General features: G+C 43.2%; 1 protein-coding gene across 2 annotated transcripts; it reads right to left on the bottom strand.

Annotated features, from left to right (window-relative positions):
- Nucleotides 1-1,719: 1,719 nt before the first annotated feature.
- On the bottom strand, nucleotides 1,720-18,865 carry LOC142587951 (uncharacterized). 2 transcript variants are annotated; one of them, XM_075699348.1, is made up of 5 exons: nucleotides 18,695-18,865; nucleotides 16,195-16,650; nucleotides 5,452-5,655; nucleotides 4,854-5,042; nucleotides 1,720-2,704 (listed from the first exon to the last, which is right to left on the bottom strand). In XM_075699348.1, the coding sequence occupies exons 1-5, from the start codon at nucleotides 18,768-18,770 to the stop codon at nucleotides 2,085-2,087; spliced, it is 1,545 nt and encodes a 514-aa protein (XP_075555463.1). In that variant the 5' UTR covers nucleotides 18,771-18,865; the 3' UTR covers nucleotides 1,720-2,084. The 2 variants fall into 2 exon arrangements, with proteins under 2 accessions (XP_075555463.1, XP_075555464.1); XM_075699349.1 differs by lacking the exon at nucleotides 5,452-5,655.
- Between the last annotated feature and the right edge of the window lie 814 nt (nucleotides 18,866-19,679).

The following is a 19,679-nucleotide window of genomic DNA, read 5'->3' as shown; positions in this document are numbered from 1 at the left end:
CCTATGTATCTTCGCACACTGGGATCCTCCTGCCCTTGCCGGATCACTCTTCCTGAAAAGGCTTCCCAACTTGTTGGTCTTTCAAATAACAACGTCTATGTTATCACGGTGCACAATGTTGTAAAGGTTGTGCTACAATTTGTTGATATAGAGGATTGCAACAATGCGTTTGCTAATCTGAGGTTGCGTGGTTTAGGGCATCAAAGTGGCCTGTGTTGAGCGGATTTGCTTAAACATATGTTTGGCTGCTTCCTGAAATACGTGGGCTGAATAGCCGACTTCCTTTAAGCGTCATGGCGGCTGATGCAATTCGTGGTTCATTAAGTCCGGCACTAATTATTTTATTCTTTCTTAGAGAACATATCGTTGTGCTTCTATTTACTAGTTTTGAATGGCTGGAAAGGAAATAGAAGGAAGGCATTGTTTGTCTGAGCGTTATAGCATCAGCAAAACGGGTGGTTGACGCGTGTGACCTTAAAATCATAAGCCCGATGACATCATCAACCAGCCATTGAACATGACCTCAAGGGGACGACTATTATACCTACACACATTTAAAATGACATTAACTTCCTACTGTCCTCAGTGTCATTGCATTCGCGTGATACGTAGCTCCTGAAATACGCAAGTGAGCGGTCTCCCAGCAGCACCTTGGCACCTGAGGTTTGTCTCCCGTTAAAACTATGACTTTATTCTAGTGTCTTTGGCAGTTTCTGTATGCGTGAATACAAGGCATTGATTTAAATGCAAGGCTATTGAATCTTTTGGTACCGAGCGGGCGTCATAGTTTTGATGTCCCTCCTTCCAAAACGTTAACTTCGATTGCATTTGACGAAAGTGAAGCTAGCAATGACCAGAAATAATGTTATAAATGATCTCCTGCCCTATTTCTCGTTACTCAAATTGCACTCTTCTTTATTAGTGTCCATTGCGGGTACGTTCACCATTAGTTTTAAAGCTTTAAACCATTTTTAAGTGCTATCTAAATGTACGAACATTCGACACATAACATGGTTTTTTGATTCTTAGTTAATGTGACCCATTATTAAGAAGCGATATTTTCTGGGGTCTTACGTGCGCATATCGTGATATCATTATAGGGCATCCCCCCCCCCCCGCTACAGCACGCGAGAAAAATAATTTCGTCAACGTGGATTTATTTAACGAGCTCCCAGACGCGGTACATGGGTATGCTTGAGTTTCACCCACATCGAAACGCGGATTTAGCGGCGGGAATTCTATCCGATGCCTTCCTGCTTAGCAGCGTAACGCCCTAACCACTACGCTACCACGGCGGGCATTATATAAATGAATAGTCGTCAAAGGCAAATCACATACTACTGCCCATTATCATAAACCCTAACGTGGCTGAAAAAACTAGGGTAACGCCTTCCAGGTGAGCGCAATGTTTTTCATCCACGATTTCTGTTTCTGCTGTTAAACATAGATTTTTACATCTGGCTTCCTCGCAGTATTGCAGTAGACAAGGAAAATCCAGGATCGATGCAATAACGCACCATTTTACCTAATTTTGATTTTCGAAAACCCGCATCGCTATATCCTGGATGATTAAATAGCCACTTGCGATTTCCGCCACCATTGTAGACCTGATGTCTCTGAGAAAATTAGGCGCAAGTTTTCTTTCGAAACGCAAAAGCTTTGCTCATTCAGAGTACAATGACTAGCCTGACCATAAGAGCAGGGTCTGCTTGGTCGAACTGGCACTGTAGCTTCTCTTTTTATTAGCAAGGGACAGAAAGGCACGATTAGAGCGATATGACAGCATCGTGGAATTAGATAGGTCACATAGGTTTGGCTGATACGCCGCTAACAGTGGGCAAAGCAGGTTGGCTGGAGAAAAACTAGCTGGGTGGGTTGGATTTGCCCGCCTGGGCAGATGCACTTGTTGGGCGTCACTGCGCTGATGAGCAGAACTGATCGGGTGGGTTGATGAGGTTGGTGAGACAGGTTTGCCGCGTGAGGAGAAGCCTGGTTGGCTGGGTAGGATTGGGTGAGTTAGGCAGCGCAAGCTTGCCAGGTCGGCCGACTCGGCTGACTTTTGAGAGGCATTGAGATATACTGGACTAGATGCGTCGGCCAGGGAGGGCAGGCCCACCAGATGGGCCAGCTTGGTTGACATCTGTAGGTTTCGACGGTAGGCCAGCTGGCACGTGTGACGTAAACATTGTAGAGCGACCAGCTGGCCCGAGTCGGCTAAGCCCTTGCTTTTGTGGCAGGCCGGATTGAATTGGTGGACCAAGAGGGGTGGTTTGTGCTGGTAAGCTATTTGGGCCGACTTGTCCGTGTGCTTGGGGTAGTCCATTTTGGTTAGAAGCGGGAGATCGGCTAGGCAGGACAGATGGCCCTGGGTGCATTTGTCCAGGTTTTTGGGGTAGGCCGGGTTGGATGGGTAGAGTAGTAGTGGAAGGCTGTGCAGCTGGGCCGACTGGGCTGGTTGGTCCTGGTACTTGGGATGGGCCAGATTTACTGGGTGGGCCAGCAGGGGCAGGTTGGCCAGGGGGACCAACTGGACTCATTTGTCCGGGTTTCGAAGGTTCAGCGGTTTTGTTGGGAGACACTGTTACCGCTGGCTGGCCAGGATTGACATTTTGTCCGGACTGACCGGGGACACTGGGCTTTCCACCAGACGGAAGCTCGTTTGGGTGTTGTTTGGACGTAGGGCTCGTAGCCGTAGCCTGGCCACCTGAAAGCAGATGACAATGCTTATCATTCTTCTGAGTAATGATAAATATTTACGACATGAAATGTGCGACTGACGCAAACAAATATATGCTCTCAACTTCCCCACTAACACGACAGAAGTGCCACCGAATGGCCATGTCACTTGGAATTTTACGACGAGTAGCTTCGCAACTATAGCGAAAATTTATTTTGGTGTTGCAACAGGAAGACCTTGTGTATGACTACGCGGCTGTGTGCCACCACATTCTGTAGCTTCTAGCGCTTCCACCATTTAGAATTCAAGACACATACAAGCATGTCACCATGCGCAAAGGTGTTATAGTTGACTAAACAAATAAAAAATGAGGTTTCCAGAACGCCTAACATTGTACAATTATTTGTATAGCGATGAAGCATTAAGACGGAAGCTTCAGACCTTCGTATGTGAACAGTACAGTTTGCAGTACGTATCTCCCACGTAGTTAATGGGAGGCAGTTATAATAAGAGGAAGAAGAGAAATTCAGAGTAAATGATGTAGATGCCTGGGTGACGAAAATGTACGTTTTACTTCTCCCACCGACCACTAACTGAATTGGAGGTATTCAAAATTTTAACTAAAGAAAGCCAGCGCATATTTTGCTGTCGAAAGCAAGGTGGTGAAAATTCCTTTTTAAAATCAGGAAACAAAAGTTGTTCATGATTGCTTCATCGAATATAATTCATTAGGTGTGAAATGAGCACATATTTCTTTTCCTACAATACTTAAAGTGCTGTTTCTTGCAGACGTCTCGCTTACCGCCAATACACTTGCTATTCACCATTTTTGAACTCTGCAGCACTTGAAGTTGTCACATTGATCATTTAATCACATGGAAAGTCGGCCTGTAACATATTTAGCGGTAAATTCTAGTGCATTGTATGTCGCATTGGCAGCAGTTAGCACTGGAATTTTTTTTACAAGACAAACGAAAAATTTTAAAATTACTTATACAGAAAGTAGAGATTTACAGCTGCATTTCCCCATGCACTTTTCATACGTGGAGAAGCTGTTGGCGCTTTTCAAACATCCTTTAAGAAACTGCATACATGTGTTATTCCTAAAGTTAGAGATCCACGTCTTCCCTTGTGCAACACAGGTATCAGATACTGGCTCTTGGCTGCACGCTATTTTCTGCAGGTTTGTTGGTGTACCAAAAAAGAAAGAAACTTGTCGGAATTACAAGGAGAAAAACAAGAATTACTGCCTAAAAACTGGCCATTTGCAAAGATAAAGTAGGCAGCGTAACCCAATGGCGGCACTTTAGGTGCTTTAATAGTTGCGCCAAGTGTGCGTTGATATACTCCTATGCCGAACAGAAAACAAATTGCTATCTTGGACCAATTGCATTATTCCATGATGACACCGTCAACTTGCTCCCTCATGGTTGTCGAACGACTGGAATGACCGCGTTCGTTGTGTTGCTTCTCGTTAGTGAAATTCGGTCGGTAGGGGCAATAGGGTCGACGGACGCGGGCATATAATCATGGAAATGCTGCACTGTCTGATCGCAAACATCCGCGATAGTTTAGCGGCGATTGATAAATACGGAATGAAATAGCGTTGGAGAGCTCATGCTCTCCTTGATACGTTCTAATGAATAGTCGCGAAAATTCGTCTCCTGGCTTAGGCTAGTTTCATTCTCCGCAGTAGACAACTGGCAGACTAAGGAGAATACGCTTAGATGCTGTTACAACCCTACAATATTCTGATGCCACAGAAGTCGGTGTTTTCAAAGCAAATCTTTTCTTAAGTGTACCTGTTGCCTTGGTAAACGTGCCATACAGAAAACGAAAGATATCGCGTAAGCATGCGCTACAACTGCACGTCTTTCACGTGCACGGGAATATTTGGGTCACTAATCATCAATAGTATAACGCTTCGAATACTTAGAAGACGCGCTCACCAATATGACACGCACGCTTGCTTTGTGAACTCATAAATTCCCCATTTCGCAACGCAAATAAGCTTGCCAGATTTACACGATGTATAGGAGGCACATTGAGGATATTGAAACTCGTTATCACAACTAGTTTCCTCTGTATTCTTAAAAATAAAATAAAACGTGTCCTTTAAGGACATTACTATATGTATTTTTACTGGCTGATTGATATCAGTAAGAGTGGTACTTACGTGAGCATACAGCCTGGCACATACTTTCTGTCCGAAACTTGTTGCGAACATTCTCACAAGAGGAAGCGGTGTAGGTGAATATTTTACAGGTGGTGGTGTTTGGGTCGAAGAACCAAGCCTGTTCTACTTTCCCACAGGAAACTCTGACCGGTGGTTTAAGGCACATGTAGGGCATGGCCTTAGTGGGTGCTGGAAAAGTAAAAGATGCATTTTTCACCATCTTAAATCATAGCCCACAATTCCTTATTGCAGGCAATCACAATGAGAAACACGTTGAGTAAAGCATCTGACCCTGTTTCTCCTGTCACACAATCTTATTGATTCCAGCGGCGAAACACATACCTTAGGATGGCAGCCCGTTGTGGTTCCTTCAATTTATTCAATGTACGAATTTTATGGGGAAGAAACGGTAATAAGATGTTGGAAACAACGTCCCGTCATTATTATGTAGTTGCGGCACTTGATAAAGGTGGTTACTGTGGTCTGGTTATTGCAGGTAATCAGGTGTCCCTATGGGAGAAATCTCCCTATATTCTCCCTATAGGAGAAAATTCTATAAACCGCACTATGTTAATATAAGGCCAGAGTATGTACTCACATTGACATGTATCCTTGCATTTATTTTCAGAGAGAAATTTGTTGCTGCCTCCATTGCAAAAGCCGACACCCAACTGGGTACAGCGCTTTTCTGTAGAGCTGTAGTACCAAGTCTGTGCTAATGGTCGGCAGCTACCTAGAAACGGCGGCTTTGTGCAGAACGGCGGCTGCTTCTTTGCAACCTTTGAAGATTTTTGAAACGAAGCTGAAAGAAACATAAAGTTACATCAATGCACACGTATTAGTGTGCAAATTGGATGGATTGTCAATATTATGAATAATTAAAGAGGGAGTAACCGCCACAAGCAGAGTTAACGCGAGCATCTTTGAAACGAAGACTTAGTGACCAATAACAGTACAAGAAAAGTGCCGAAATTAGATCGCGTACTACGCGGGAAGAGATATTAAAGAAATATTCAGAAAGCTAAAGATATTAAAGAAGAGACAAGAAATATTCAGAAAGCTTCCGCAATTCCCTCGGCTCACAACCACTGATCTTCGATCTTACAAATCTTCGATCGCTACCGCATTGCTCTGTAGTGTCATCGAAATTAATTCCACACAAGAACGCCAACAATCTCAGCCTATCGGTTGTGTGCAAAACACCTCACAAACAACGTATCACATGACCTGTGGCAGTGCAGGGATCGATGGCGCTTTGACGTAGGAAATGCTTATTAGAATAATTCCCACAGGAAACCTTCGCACCGCAAGCGTTGAACTGCCTATATATTTACAGGCAGTACACGAATTTTGTGTAATCTTAGCGCTAGCGGCTTCAAATCTCTCACAGTGTTGATTACGCTTTATTTTTCTAAAGTTATAAACAATCACAGCATTTCGAACACAGCAAAATAATACGTTTATGTGCGTGGATAGTTTTTTGATGTTTCCGCATATATACGGAGTACCATTTCGTTCAATATGGCCACTTGAGAAAGTCCCAAAGCCGTTTCGAGCCCCGAAGCACGGAGCTTATATAGATAGATGTTTGTACGTTGGCTGAGCATCCCACTTGCACCTACCATAGACGCTAAATGCAGAATTATATCTACTGATTTTTGTACAAAACGTAATGGCCGTATGAATATGAATTGCAGCCGCAGTGTTTGTGTGGTCAGACAGTTTTGTTTTTATTTGTAATGCGGCGAGGGCCAAGTTGCAAGTGAAAAAGAACCCGGAGAAAATGCTACAGGAATTTTGAGAATTGTTTACTAGTATTTAAATAAATACGTATTTATTTTTCAGATATAAGGTGTGATGGCATGGACAGAATTTCCTGGGATACTCGATAAAGAATGCTTCCGCATTAAAACAAAATACAAGGAAGAAGACGATTAGACAGCGCGAGCGACGTCACAATAGAAATTGTGAACAGACGAAGAGATGCAGCTAAACCTACTTTGAAGCCTTTATCTCCTATCTCAGTAAATCTTAGAGGTCATGATCCCAAGGGCTGACATGACTAGCGCCTCTAAACCTTGTAGCAATATGTGCCAAACCAATATACGCCAGGCTGTGTATGACGTTTCTTTTCCGGCTGTTTGAGGACGCCTGGCTAACATATCAGTTGGCCCCGTAACTGATGTAGACAAAACAGAAAAAGGTTTCAGATGGCTAGGTCTTAGAAACCAGATAATAATCGCACAGTGAATCTTCCGTAGGTGTTATATATGTTGCTATTTTTAGTCTCATTACTGTAAATTTTACATTGCATGAGCATAGTCGAACTGTCACTCAAATATGGCTACGATGAGAATATCTTACGAAATAATGTGGAGTGATGCATTGTAGGTAGTCTCTAAGCTGGTGAACTTGACTCGCAAGTAATAGCTAGACTCGCAAGTTATAAATATTTATCTGTCAAAAATGGCTAATGAGTTTCAATAAAATTCAGAGACTTATATATACAATTTCCGTCTTCAACACATATAATAAAAGCATTCGCTATTTTTGTTCGCTGCTGTGCAACCACTTCCCACTGGTGGCAAATGTATTGATAAGTTCTAGCGCAACACTATTACAAAACACCACAGTCAATAAATGCGGCGACTCGCCGTGGTTGCTCTATGACTATCGTGTTGGGCTGTTGAGCACGAGGTCGAGGGAACGAATCCCGGCCACGGCGGCCGCATTTCGATGTGGACGAAATGAGAAAACACCCGTGTACATAGATTTAGCTGCACGTTAAGAACCCCAGGTGGTCGAAATTTCTGGAGACCTCCCCTACGGGGTACCTCATAATCAGAGAGTGGTTTTGGCACGTAGAACCCTATAATTTTTAATAAATGCGGCGTGTCTATATTATTAATTTAGTATTTTAGAATAAAGATAAAACAGCTGAAAGGTTCGAAAAATACTGTCAATTCAATAAGTTTTGATGATCCAACATTAGGTGATTATCGGAAACCTACTGTAGCTTTCAAATAGGGAATACGCCTCCGCAGCTATTATTTTGAAAGTGAGCTTTTCCTTGCCTGCTACCGCGGAGTGTGGTTTATAATCGCCGGTGGTTTCGTGGAAGAAGCTGTCACTAAAAAAAATATTACGCGCCTTATGACAGGTTTTTAACACAGCAGTCTGAAGCCGCCCTCATTAACGCACCGATGATAACGTGCGGTCACGATATATTAAATAATGACTATATTCTAAAAAATGTACATATGTCGACCTCATAAGAAAGGTGAAGAGAAGATAAGCGTATGACAGTTTCTGCTGTACTGAGTGTGAGCTAGTTCTTTTTGCAATGGTACAGCAGAAAAATCGGTAAGTCGTTTTTAGTCATGAACATGTTGATCAGAACATGAAATAAAGGGTTGCAATTTAAAGCAGGTCATTTAAATATACAGAAGTACCCGCACCTATAGTAGGTTCTGTTAAAAGGAATATTTGCTCAAAATACCGATGGGATGCGCTCTAAGGCTGTTTTAGATGAACATTGTCAATATATTGTAAAGGGCTGCCAACTGGCTAGACGCGTTCCGTTTAATGATCTCATTATATGGAAGAAGCGGAAGTGCATGGCGTACGCAGAGTACACTGACTCTATAGTATGCATTAGGGAGTGTGACCTTTTGGGTGGCTAGCTTGCAGTTTCAGAGTTTAACAAACGCAGCACTCTCTTTGGAATGGAAAAGTTGGAGACAGCTATAAACTGGTTTTGAAGAAATATACAGTAAAGTCTTCCATAAGAAGTCAACCTCAAGGAAATAATCTTTTAAGATGTATACAGAACTAGAGTTCTGAGGAATTGCGTGCAATAGATTGAGACGTGAAATGCATACAACGGAATGATTAAGAGGTGGCATTAGGCGAAAAAATTTTTCACACACATCTTGAGAGTGTGAAAAGAAGAGTGCAGAGATCATCAGCTATTTTTTTCTATATTTGTTTGAGAACACACAAAACAGCGTACTGGGCAATCAGTACTCGCAGAATGCATACGCTCGAAAAGAATCAAATACGAAGCTTTAAACCCGTCATAAAAATCCTTGCAAAAACACAGTTACGCGTTAGTTACATTTACAAAGTAGGTGTTATCCGAGAGATGTGCGCGAGAACGTTTGCAATGTTTAAATAAAAGTGAACTTATTTGATGTTCAGAAAGTGCCTATGCAATTTACAAAATACGTAATCATTTAAAGAAGACAAGCAAAGCTTCGGTAGTACCTTGGGCACAGTTTACGGAGACTAGCAGAACAAGGAATCCACGTAGGGGCCTCATTGCAAGGTGACTGTAAGCAAGTGATCCAGAGAGTGGAGTTGCCCCAAAGAAAAAAAGAAACGCATCTCTTTGTTCAGCAGATAGGGTGACAGAGTTCCGGCACAATATTATTTTCTGGCTATGACCTTGCAGCCTTACCTAAGTTTCAAGGGTCAGTTCTCTGTTCAGAAAGAAAGCATTACAAAATACGGAAGGCTGCCAGGGCGATGCCGCCATGAGAACAATTGAAGCTTTGTCCAGGCACCTACCCGTGCGCGATAAATTGCATGCAGGCTCGTTCTTAGAAGTCCTTTAAAAATTTGTGCCGGAAGCTTCTCTGCAAGAAGTTATCGTTTGTTCTGCTGACGGGAGGAACATGTTTGAAGGGGTCGCGCACAAACAGAAATAAAGCAAGAACAATACAAAAAAAAAACAAGTGTATACTTACAGTAACCTTGTTTTCTGAGAAAACAACAAGCGTAGTGCATCTGTGTTTTATTACAAGAGCAGCAATATGAGCCTTCTGAAACACGGCAGCCTGCTCTATACAGAGAAGGCCTCGTCGAGGCACGATTTAGTGCGTTTGCGTGTCTAATATATTCGGGGTTTTTCGCCAGTCAATTAACTCAGTATAAACGTGCACACAGGCAATTGTTGCTCATCCGGAAAAAATTCCTTTTCCCCGACAATATCGCTCTCAATATGAGCTGCAACAGGTGAGCCGCGGTTGCATCTACGGTCTTGAAAAAGAAAAAACTTGGAGAGGCTTTCTCTATTGCAAAAATGCATATACCAGCTTGCTTTACGCTGTCTACTTTCTTCATGGAGTGATAATACAGTAATCCGTAGAGTAGCCCGCAAGTCCTTACGCGTTAGCATAGCATTCTTTGTCATGGTGCACGCTGCCCTAGCTTCATAACTATTGCTTCTTTCTTGCAGTTTTCATTTTATCTATGAAGGAGCGGTAGCTGCTCATTGTACCACTGCATCATCACTCCCCGAGGAAAGCAGAACACGGAAAGCTCGGGGTATGTGGATTGCTCAAATGGCGACACCCCGTCCACTTTCCCCACGACAGCTTCACCTACCTATCATCCATCTATCTGTCAAACGAGAACCCGGCGACTATTCATTCGGTTTACTCTACAGCAATAACGCCCGCGCGGTGAAAAAAGGTTACGTTACACAGGCTTTCATCAAGTCCACAAAAGTGTTTTAACGGTCACAATAAAGACAACCTCTTATGTGAATGACTTCTTTCGTGAAACATACTGCGACGTCCGTCCATTCCAAACGTCGATAGGAGGTCACTTTCAGACGAGTTTCTTATAGGTCCTCGGCCTAATTCAAATAGCACAGCCCTGATAACATGCGCCGCTATAGACTTTCTCCAAGCCACTAGGCTGGACGCACGGCTTTAGAGATGGCACAACTCTGTGAAATTATGTATACGCATCTCTTCCTCATACGTTCATCATCATTCATTCGACCTTTTCCTGCCCCTACCTTTTCCCAGGGTAGAGCAGCAGGTGAGAGCAAGATATAGGTCAGGCCGTCCTCTCTGTCCTTCTGTAAATAAATCTCTGCCTCTCTCTCTTGAGCTTAATGTGCTGAAGAGCCAACAGAGCAAGCAACACTCCTCCTCGTGGTCTTCTTTATCTCGCAAAAATAGAAATGTATTGTAACCTTACAGCGCTCTACAAAATGCTTCTCATAGTTCACACTAAGAATGATATGAAAATAAACGTTTCTTTTCCTTCTTGTCTTCCCCGACCCATGGCCAGTTGATCGACTGCCATTCAACAAAACGCACCGTCTCGTAGGAAATAAAATTAGATCCCGCATAAAAAAGCGGCCATTGTAAACAATATGTTCGCACCTCCATACTTTCTCTTGTAAATCTCAGGTTTTCGCGGGATAACTTTTGTGTGGACAAGATTACTCTTGCGTGTGTTGTATCTAAAGCGCATCAGCGTATTGGACAATGTGTATACAGCAGCTCATTGTACCATAACATTACCACCAGCCACCTACTTTGCCCTGTATTTCCCACTCCCCCTTTCCCCAGTGAGGAGCCGCAGGATAGAGACAGGCTCTCCAGGCCGACCTCTCCTCCTTTCTCTTTATAAAAATCTACTCCTACTCCTCCTCAACACGTTTTATACTGCGAATATTAGTATTTGCATGAACAGACTACTTTAGTACGCTTTCCACCACTTCCACTTTTCCGTTCGCGTCCTATATGAGTAATATAGCTGCTCAATCTCGTTCAACCACCGCCGTCGCGGCAAATCGCCCATTGAGCGCTAAGCCCAGTGGCTTTGAAACTCGGCTTCAATGACCGCAATTAGCGCCTCCACGGCGTGTAGCCTCTCACGTTATCTGCCAGCCCACTTAATATAACCAACCTAGCTATTTCCTAAAGACTGTCCGAGATTGTTGTTCCCTTCTCTCTGAACTTCGGTTTGTTTCCAGGCAAGAAAGGCGCGTCTTTTATACACCAGCATCTCATTTCCTTACCTGTTAAAAATTTGTTGAAATGCACTGTGCAAGATAAACTGGTGTTATGAGGCAAATTTCACGATAACATCACCAAATATCAACTGAGTTTTAATTTGCCGCGTAAACAGGGAAACTATTGAAAAGAGCAAGTGTGTCACATCATCAAATGCATGCTTCAGAAGTGTGTTAGCCACCTCAACGGCTTCCGATATTTACAACGCCGTGCTTTAGGTTGCCTCAATCGCGACGTTTCTTCCGCACACTTACACCGTACGTGTGATGCCTCCCCTGAAACTGAATCCTCCCCCAGAGTGCGACGTTATTACAACCTCTCATGTTTGTTTTGCTTTCGAGTTGAAAATGTGTGGGTCATATTTCCTGACTCATGCGTATGCCACGGGCCGGATACGTAAATATTTCAGTGTACCACTTAATAGCAAACGTGACTTAGAATAAATTTGGTTAAATTAAATTAAGAATCAATTAGAATTGTATGACAGAATCTACACTTATCCGTGTAAAGGTCCGCATAGTAGCGACGGTAGGCCACCGGTTTCGGATATATATCTGTTTGTAAGACGCGCCACGCCGTTACTTGCCGTCTACCAAGCAAGCAGTGTGCCGGTGGGAAATGGGCCCTTCCCAATTTACAGTGTTTCGTGATCTCGTTAAAGCTGGTCATCCGGCCTCTCTCCATTCACAGTAATTGCATGTCACCTGCTAGACCTCTCAGTTCTTGAGCAAGGTTGTGCGATATTTCATTTCCGGGACGGCATGAGTGTTTGCGTGCCCATATTTTGTAAACGTTTCGATCTTCAAGAAAGTTGGCTAAAATTCTCAGCACTTCCGTCGAGATTCTTCCTTTCGCATATTTCTTGACGGCTGTTTTGGAGCCACTGGCTACGATGCTAGCCTCCATGGAGGCTATTGCCTCCTTCGCCACCTCCACCTTTCCCGCTCTCACAGTGCCACTAACTCTGGAGTCACCCTCTAGACTCGCAGCAACAATCGGCATACTCTTGTTTATTTGCGTAGTCCGCCGCGTCCACATAGACCACGTCCTTGGCACTACGGAATCTTTTGTGGAGAGCTCTCGCTCTTACGATTATTCTATCCATGCGAAACTCAGGGCCCATGTTTCTGTGGATTGGGCGTATTGAGAGATGGTCCCTTATTTTCCTTAGGATGTCTCTCTGCAGTCCATGCTATGCTTCGTAGGTTATTAGGATGTCGTCTACCATGTGTCTCCCTGTCAAACTCTGTGTCAATGTTTCATACTGCCCCAATCTCTAGGCTTCAAGAAATTCGTATAGTGTATTGTTCACGAGGAGCGCCAGGAACTTCTCGTTTTACGTATTCACCGGATGTCCCAAGGCTTTCTTATACGCCATTCAAACAATACAGTCTACCTTGGCTTTCTCCACAGCGTAGAGCATGAGACAAGCGACCGCATATACAGCATGTCTGATCACGAATATTTTGATCATTCGGATGAGACTATGCTCTTGAATGCCATAGTTCCTGTTCGATATCCGCTTTATTGGTGTGATTGTTTGTTGAACGCCATTTTCCAGTAGTCTAATGGTTTCTCCATTAGGCCCGTTTTCGGATATGGGGAGTGCTAGTGTTCTCAGGCCCTCCACTATGGATGAAGAGCAGGGAGATTTACGAATTCGGCAAGAAAGGCATCAGGATGAAATATATGTAGCTTAATACAATGGCTTGCCGTATGGCGCTGGTCCTGGCTGATTCAAGATAAGAAAAACACCGGAACAAATGTTCGGAACAGGATCAGGGAAGTGTTGCTGGCTGAAACGTCCCGAAAAATTAAGCCCCAGATCGTAATAGTATCTGAATATATTGACCCAGCGAGACCCGTAAAAACTGTTTACTTTGCATAAAAGCTTAGTTTCCACATGGACGGTCGGTTTTCGAGATAAGCAGGAAGTGTTTACAGTGCTGGTGCAAAAAACAAGAAGAGATTGAGATTATTATAGTCGTTAAAGGCAATGACAACTGTACACTATATAAAGGTTTTGTTGACGACAGAATTATCATGGAAGGATAGCTGAAAGGCTACACTGCTGTGCATTTATATAATAACTGTTTAGCTCGAGCAGACAAGGGGACTGACTTCGTTGCTGCCCCGTTTTAAAGAAGACGTGAAATGAAATCATAATAATGATCCATCTTGAACATTACCCTCTAAATGTTCCTTCGCTGCATTAGTGCGACGGCTAAATTTATGCACACGGTGCATGTGGTGGATTTGTCTAGCGCTGTCATTAACTTGGTAATACTGAGCCTGTCTCGTTTTTATTCTTCTGTATTTTGGTGCACGTCAAGTACGTAATTTACTCTCTCAACTTTACCATCACCCAACCCTGTAAGTTACTAGTACACGGAATTATGATATAGTGCAGTAGATGAATATTTTGTTTGGAAAAATTTGTGGCCTTGCAGGAAATTTTACTACGACGAAATAGATGTTTGGCGACGTTGATCATTACTGCGCATTCCTGTTGAATTCGTCCACAGTCGCACAAATACCTTACAATTTAGGCAGCCTCAAGTAGTACAGCAGTGGCTGCGTAGCAGACATTGTTCGTGACTATGCTTCTGAAGCTTGGATTTTCTCCTGCTCTTCTTATCATCCATAAATTACCGGCACAATACAGGCGTGGACCACATACGACAAGATCGTCGTCCATCTTGTCTACTATGTGATTAGACCACGTGTGTATGTGACCGCACGTTTGTCTTCGTCGTCCGGCTACCGCAATTTTCTTACGACTTGCGCAATAATTTTTTCTCAAAGTAATACTTTCGTTACTTAAACTGAAAACTGTTGCTCTTTGGAGTCCCTTTACATCCCGCTACAGGAATATGAATGATGAACAAAAATGAATGAATATGAACAAAAAAGCCACGCCCGCATCCGAAGTTTTAGACATCACCTTGCAATGTTTCAGAGAGCACGTTCGCAAATTTCTTGCAGCTTGGGCTGCATCACCATAGAATTCAATAGATAGACTGGATTTATCGCTTTCGATACTGCACCAGCGCCAAACTATGTAGCGCGCCTTCGAAAAGCTGTGTCTCAATCAAGAGAATGCACATTTACGTGCTGCTGTTGTGGAGATGCTTTTCATCGAGTTTCGTTGCAATCTTCTGCTCTAAAACCCACCGTACTTACTGTTTCTCGCTTCGGCCAAATTTCAACTTTTCTTAAAATTAAAGAAAATGAACGAGCTGGGGTTATTGCATTTCTAGCCACCACTCACTCAATCTATTAGGGGGCGGCAAAGAGGGAGGGACGACCTTGCCTATTTCTAGCTCAAATATTTGCAGAATGCTACGTAAACTGTTTCATTACCATGAAGGTGCTCTTTGGATTTTGCGCTTTCCCGGACTACGCCTATAACTTTATAGACATACGTTACTATTCTTCCAGGCATATACATTAAATTTGTTACTTCTAACCTTCAAATCTCCATACCAAGGCACAATAACTTCCTTCGCTTTCCTTATGTGGTGTATAAAAGCGGGAGCATTATATACAGATGAGAGAATACAGGATTATCTGCACATGCCATGACCAATTGTGTACATCAAGAAATTTTTATGGTTCAAGACAGTGCACCGATGAACATTGACTGCGCTTTCAAAAATAGGGCAATGCCACTTCAGTAGGATTAGGATGACTTGTAACTGATTATTTTTGTAATGTAATGTTAAAGCTAGCTTCGTGTATTGAAAAGATACAAATTATACGAGTTAGGAGCTAAAATAACGGTAATATAAAGGTTTGCTGGTCTGGTCAACCAATTATAATTTATTGAGTCCTTGTGCTGCTACATTGTACAAAAAGTGATCTATATTCACGAATCGGTGACTTTAGTGCTGTGAAATATGAAGGGTAACTATCTTTCGAAGGCAACAATACAGAAATCTGCTTTAAGTGCGCTAACGGCCGGCCTGGCTGAAATGGCTGGGTTTGCATTGTATACTATGTTGTACAGTAGAGCCAGTTGAGATAGCTTGGTCATTCTGAACAGAGAGTCCGGCTGTCGCGGTCGCGCTGGGACCGAGAGGGAGCTTAGGTTTGACGGGATGAGCCGGCTGGAGGCTTAGTGTTGGTTGAAAAATATTAAGCAAAATAATAAATATTAGTCAAGGCTGGGCTTCCAGGTGAAACGAAGCGAGGCGGGCTCGGCTTGCCATTTTGGTAATGTGTAGTGGGTAAGATGCTAGCGCCGGCCGTTGCCTGGCAGCACCGGTAAGGCAGGCCGACCGTACTGAACGGGTCTGGTGGTAGAGCCGGGCCATAGTGGTACAGCACGGTGGCCTTGCTGCCCTACGCCAAGCCCAGTAGATGGCCCTCATCGGGGGGAGGGGGGGGTGCACCAGGCGGGAAGATAGGGCTTGTTTGACCGGGCTTGCTACTCACACTTGGCTGATAAGGCTGACCTTGTCCTCTGCTTTGGGAGGATGTGCCTTGTTGGCTGGGTAAGCCGGCGCCGGGTCTGCTAGACTGACCTGATTGAGCTGGTGGATTGGGCGGCAAGGTAGAGCTGGCGTGACCGGGAGCCCCTGCTGAGCTAGCTTGACCAGGCAGTCCTGATCCGGCGCTTTGAGCGGGTTGACCGGAAAGAGCAGGCTGGTTGGGTAAGCCTATGTCGGGTGTGCTAGATGGACCAGATTGCATTGACATACTGGGCGGGAAGGTAGAGCTGGTGGAACCGGGAGCTCCTGCTGGTCTAGGATGACCAGGCACACCGGATCCGGCACTTTGGAAAGGCAGGCCGGATTCACCAGGTTGGTTGGATAAGCCTAAGCCGGGTGTACTTGGTTGGCCAGGTTGTACAGGTATGCTGGGCTGGGCTGGTGGTTTGGGTGGGCCAACCTGGCTAGGCACACCGGGTATACCCATGAGCGGTTGCTCGTTTTGGAGGTTTTGTCCGCTAGTTGGGAGGGCCGCCGCCCCTTGGTTATCTACAGAAAACATTTAAATAATTTGATAAATTTATCCTAGAAATACGTGAAAATATAGGCTAGGCTGAGTACATCAGTGACTCAAACGGTTTTGCCTACTTGAGCTCGCGCACACGGGATAGCTCGAACGACTGACAATCTCAGTGACTTGGTAATTTGGTTCAAAATTCATTCCTTCATTCATTCATTCATCCATTCATTTTATTTGTTCTACGCAACATGACGTACACATTGTCAAAGGCGCCAAGAATAAAAGCCGTTGCATTACGCCATGAAAAAATCTTGGTCCCCTAGGCATTGGCGGCAACGAAGCAACGGAGGCCAGAACGATAAAAAGAGAACAGTAATAATCACTTAACTTGTTTACGAATACTACGGCGCAAAGTTATCAGAACCCAAATAAGACATTCAAGACAGTGACATTTCTGGTGAAGCAGTGGTAGAATGTCCCGACAGGTTGTTTTGTTTGTGAAATATATATGTGTCGTGTACTAGGAACATGCGCATGTGAGTAATAAAACAACGCCCACAGCCTACGGAAGTTTTGGGCTAGAACACTTATTTCTGATATGATGTGTACATTTAGCAGTCGGAGAAGTTTATTCCTTAGCATGTGAAATCCTTAATTAGTGCTACATTTCGAAACTTTCCAGCGTCACTTTTTCTTCTGTTATAGGCCACTCTGCCCGATAATTCTAGCATAGAAATGCCTAAAAAGGGCTATGATTTTCCCTAGTGGTCAGCTTATATTTGCGCTTATACTTATACTGGTGCATAATATTTACTGGAATGACCTTTAGGTTTTTGAAGATTTGTTCGGTGGAATGAAATGTTGACAGATTACTAGTGTTTCGTAAAACTAAATGTGAATAGTTTATTTACCATGACTGTCATGCATAGTAGATAGCTAGTTTTGCAGACATCGGAAATACATAAAATTTTGCTTAAGTATACCTGTTATGGAACATTATTTCTTCGAGATATGATTTACGTGTTTATCCCATTGCATCACCTTGAAAAGTATACACCTAATAAATTAATACTTTTGACCACCTCGATCTTTTATGATCTGAAGAAAAGTTCGAGATCGATATGCAGCATCTGAGCTTTACGATGAAAAATTCCTGCTTTTGTTTTTCGTATTAATATGAAGTTCATTATTATTTGTCCAAGCGCCTAATTTTTTTGAAACTATGTTTGCTTTAGCGAACGCTTCAGTACTGGAGGAAGTTGAAACGAATAAACTTTTTTCGTCTGCGTATATCATAAAGTTAAGGTCGGATGATATACAGATTATGTCATTGATGTATACATAAAAAGTAAGGGACCAAGGATGCTTTCCTTAGTTTACGCCTGAGACTATTGCTGTCTGGCTAGAAATTGCCATACCATACACCATACTACCATGTATGAAGTGGTGTTTCTTCTAGATGTTTCGCTTACCATAAATAAAGTTGCTATTGACTATTTTCGAACTCTATAGTACTTGATGTATCCTTACTTATAATTCGATCACATGGAAAGCGAAATATCACGGGTGATATTACTAGTATTAAACAGCTATGTTGGACCGATGCCCTCACACTGTGTTTTGTCAATTTCTGTAGCACAGCCAACGTGTCATGTGTTAATATTTTGCCTGAAGTGTTTCAAATGGTTCAATGATTTCTTTTAATGCCATAACACTATTCATATTTGAAAGCTTTCATTCGAAGAGGATGCTTACGTAAGATTAAGACACATTGTAAATGCAAAGCTATCAAATGCGTGTTGTCATTCAGATTACCACCAATAATATACTTCAGGACATCTATGTGGCGGTCGCGTAAAGCAAAATATCGAGGCGCTATGTTTGTTTTGCAGTCGTGTAAAAACCGTCACAGAAAAGTAAAATGACAAAATCATCCTAAAAGCACTCAACCTGCAACATATTTAGTGTTAAATTCCAGTTAGCATTGTATGCCGTATTAGCAGTAGTCACTGCTGGAATTTTATTTGCGAGGCTCAGGAAAATATGTAAATTATACAGATAGTACAGACTTACAGCTGCATTTCTCCATGCACTTCTGATACGTAGAGAAGCTGTTGGCACCTTTTCCGCAGCCCCCGCGAAACTGCATACACGTGTTATTCCTAAAGTTAAAGAACCACTTCTTCCTTCGTGCAACACAAATATCAGGTACGGGGTCCTGGCTGCACGTTATCTGCGGCTTCTTTGCTGCTGTACAAAAAGAGAAGAAAATTATGAGATATCCAAGGAGAAAAAGAAACACTGCATAAAAACTAGGAATTTGAAAATTAAAAGTGGGTAGTCTAACCTAATGGCGGCCCTTTAAGGGGTTGAGCATTTACGTGAAGAGGGCAGAGTTATAACCCTGTGCTCAAATAAGAAAGAAACTGCTCCCCTGAAGGAATAGCATTATTCCACCATGACTCCATCGATTTGCTCCCTAGCGGTTGTTCAATGACTGGAATGCTCCTGCTCGTACTGTTGCTTCTTGCTAGTGAAATTCGGTCGGTAGGGGCAATAGGGTCTACGGACGCGGTCGCATAATCCTGGAAATGCTGCACTGTCTTATAGGGAGCAGTCACCATAGTTTGCCGGTGATTGAGAAATACCGGATCAAACAGCGTTGGAGAGCTTACGCTCTCTTTGATTTGTTCTAACGAATGGTTGCGAAATTGTCTCCTGGTATAGCTTAGTTTCATTTTCCGCGGTAGACAACTGGTAGACTAAGGAGAATACGCGGAGATGCTTACACAAACTTACAATAGTGTAACGCTACAGTGCTCGGTGCTTTCAAAGCAAACATTGTTCTTTAGTGTACCTCTTGCCTTTGTAAACGTGCCATGCAGAAAACGAAAAACATCACTTAAGCATGCGCAACCACTGCATGTCTTTCACTGACATATAAATACCTGGCTCACTAATAATCAATAATATAAAGCATGCAATACTCAAAACATGCGCTCACCATGGTACACTATTGTTTTCTTTGTGAATTCATAAATTTCTCATTTCGCAAAGG

The sequence above is a fragment of the Dermacentor variabilis genome, chromosome 7 (assembly GCF_050947875.1).
Source record: "Dermacentor variabilis isolate Ectoservices chromosome 7, ASM5094787v1, whole genome shotgun sequence".
NCBI classification, from domain to species: Eukaryota; Metazoa; Arthropoda; class Arachnida; order Ixodida; family Ixodidae; genus Dermacentor; species Dermacentor variabilis.
This window is presented reverse-complemented; position numbering and strand designations above follow the sequence as displayed.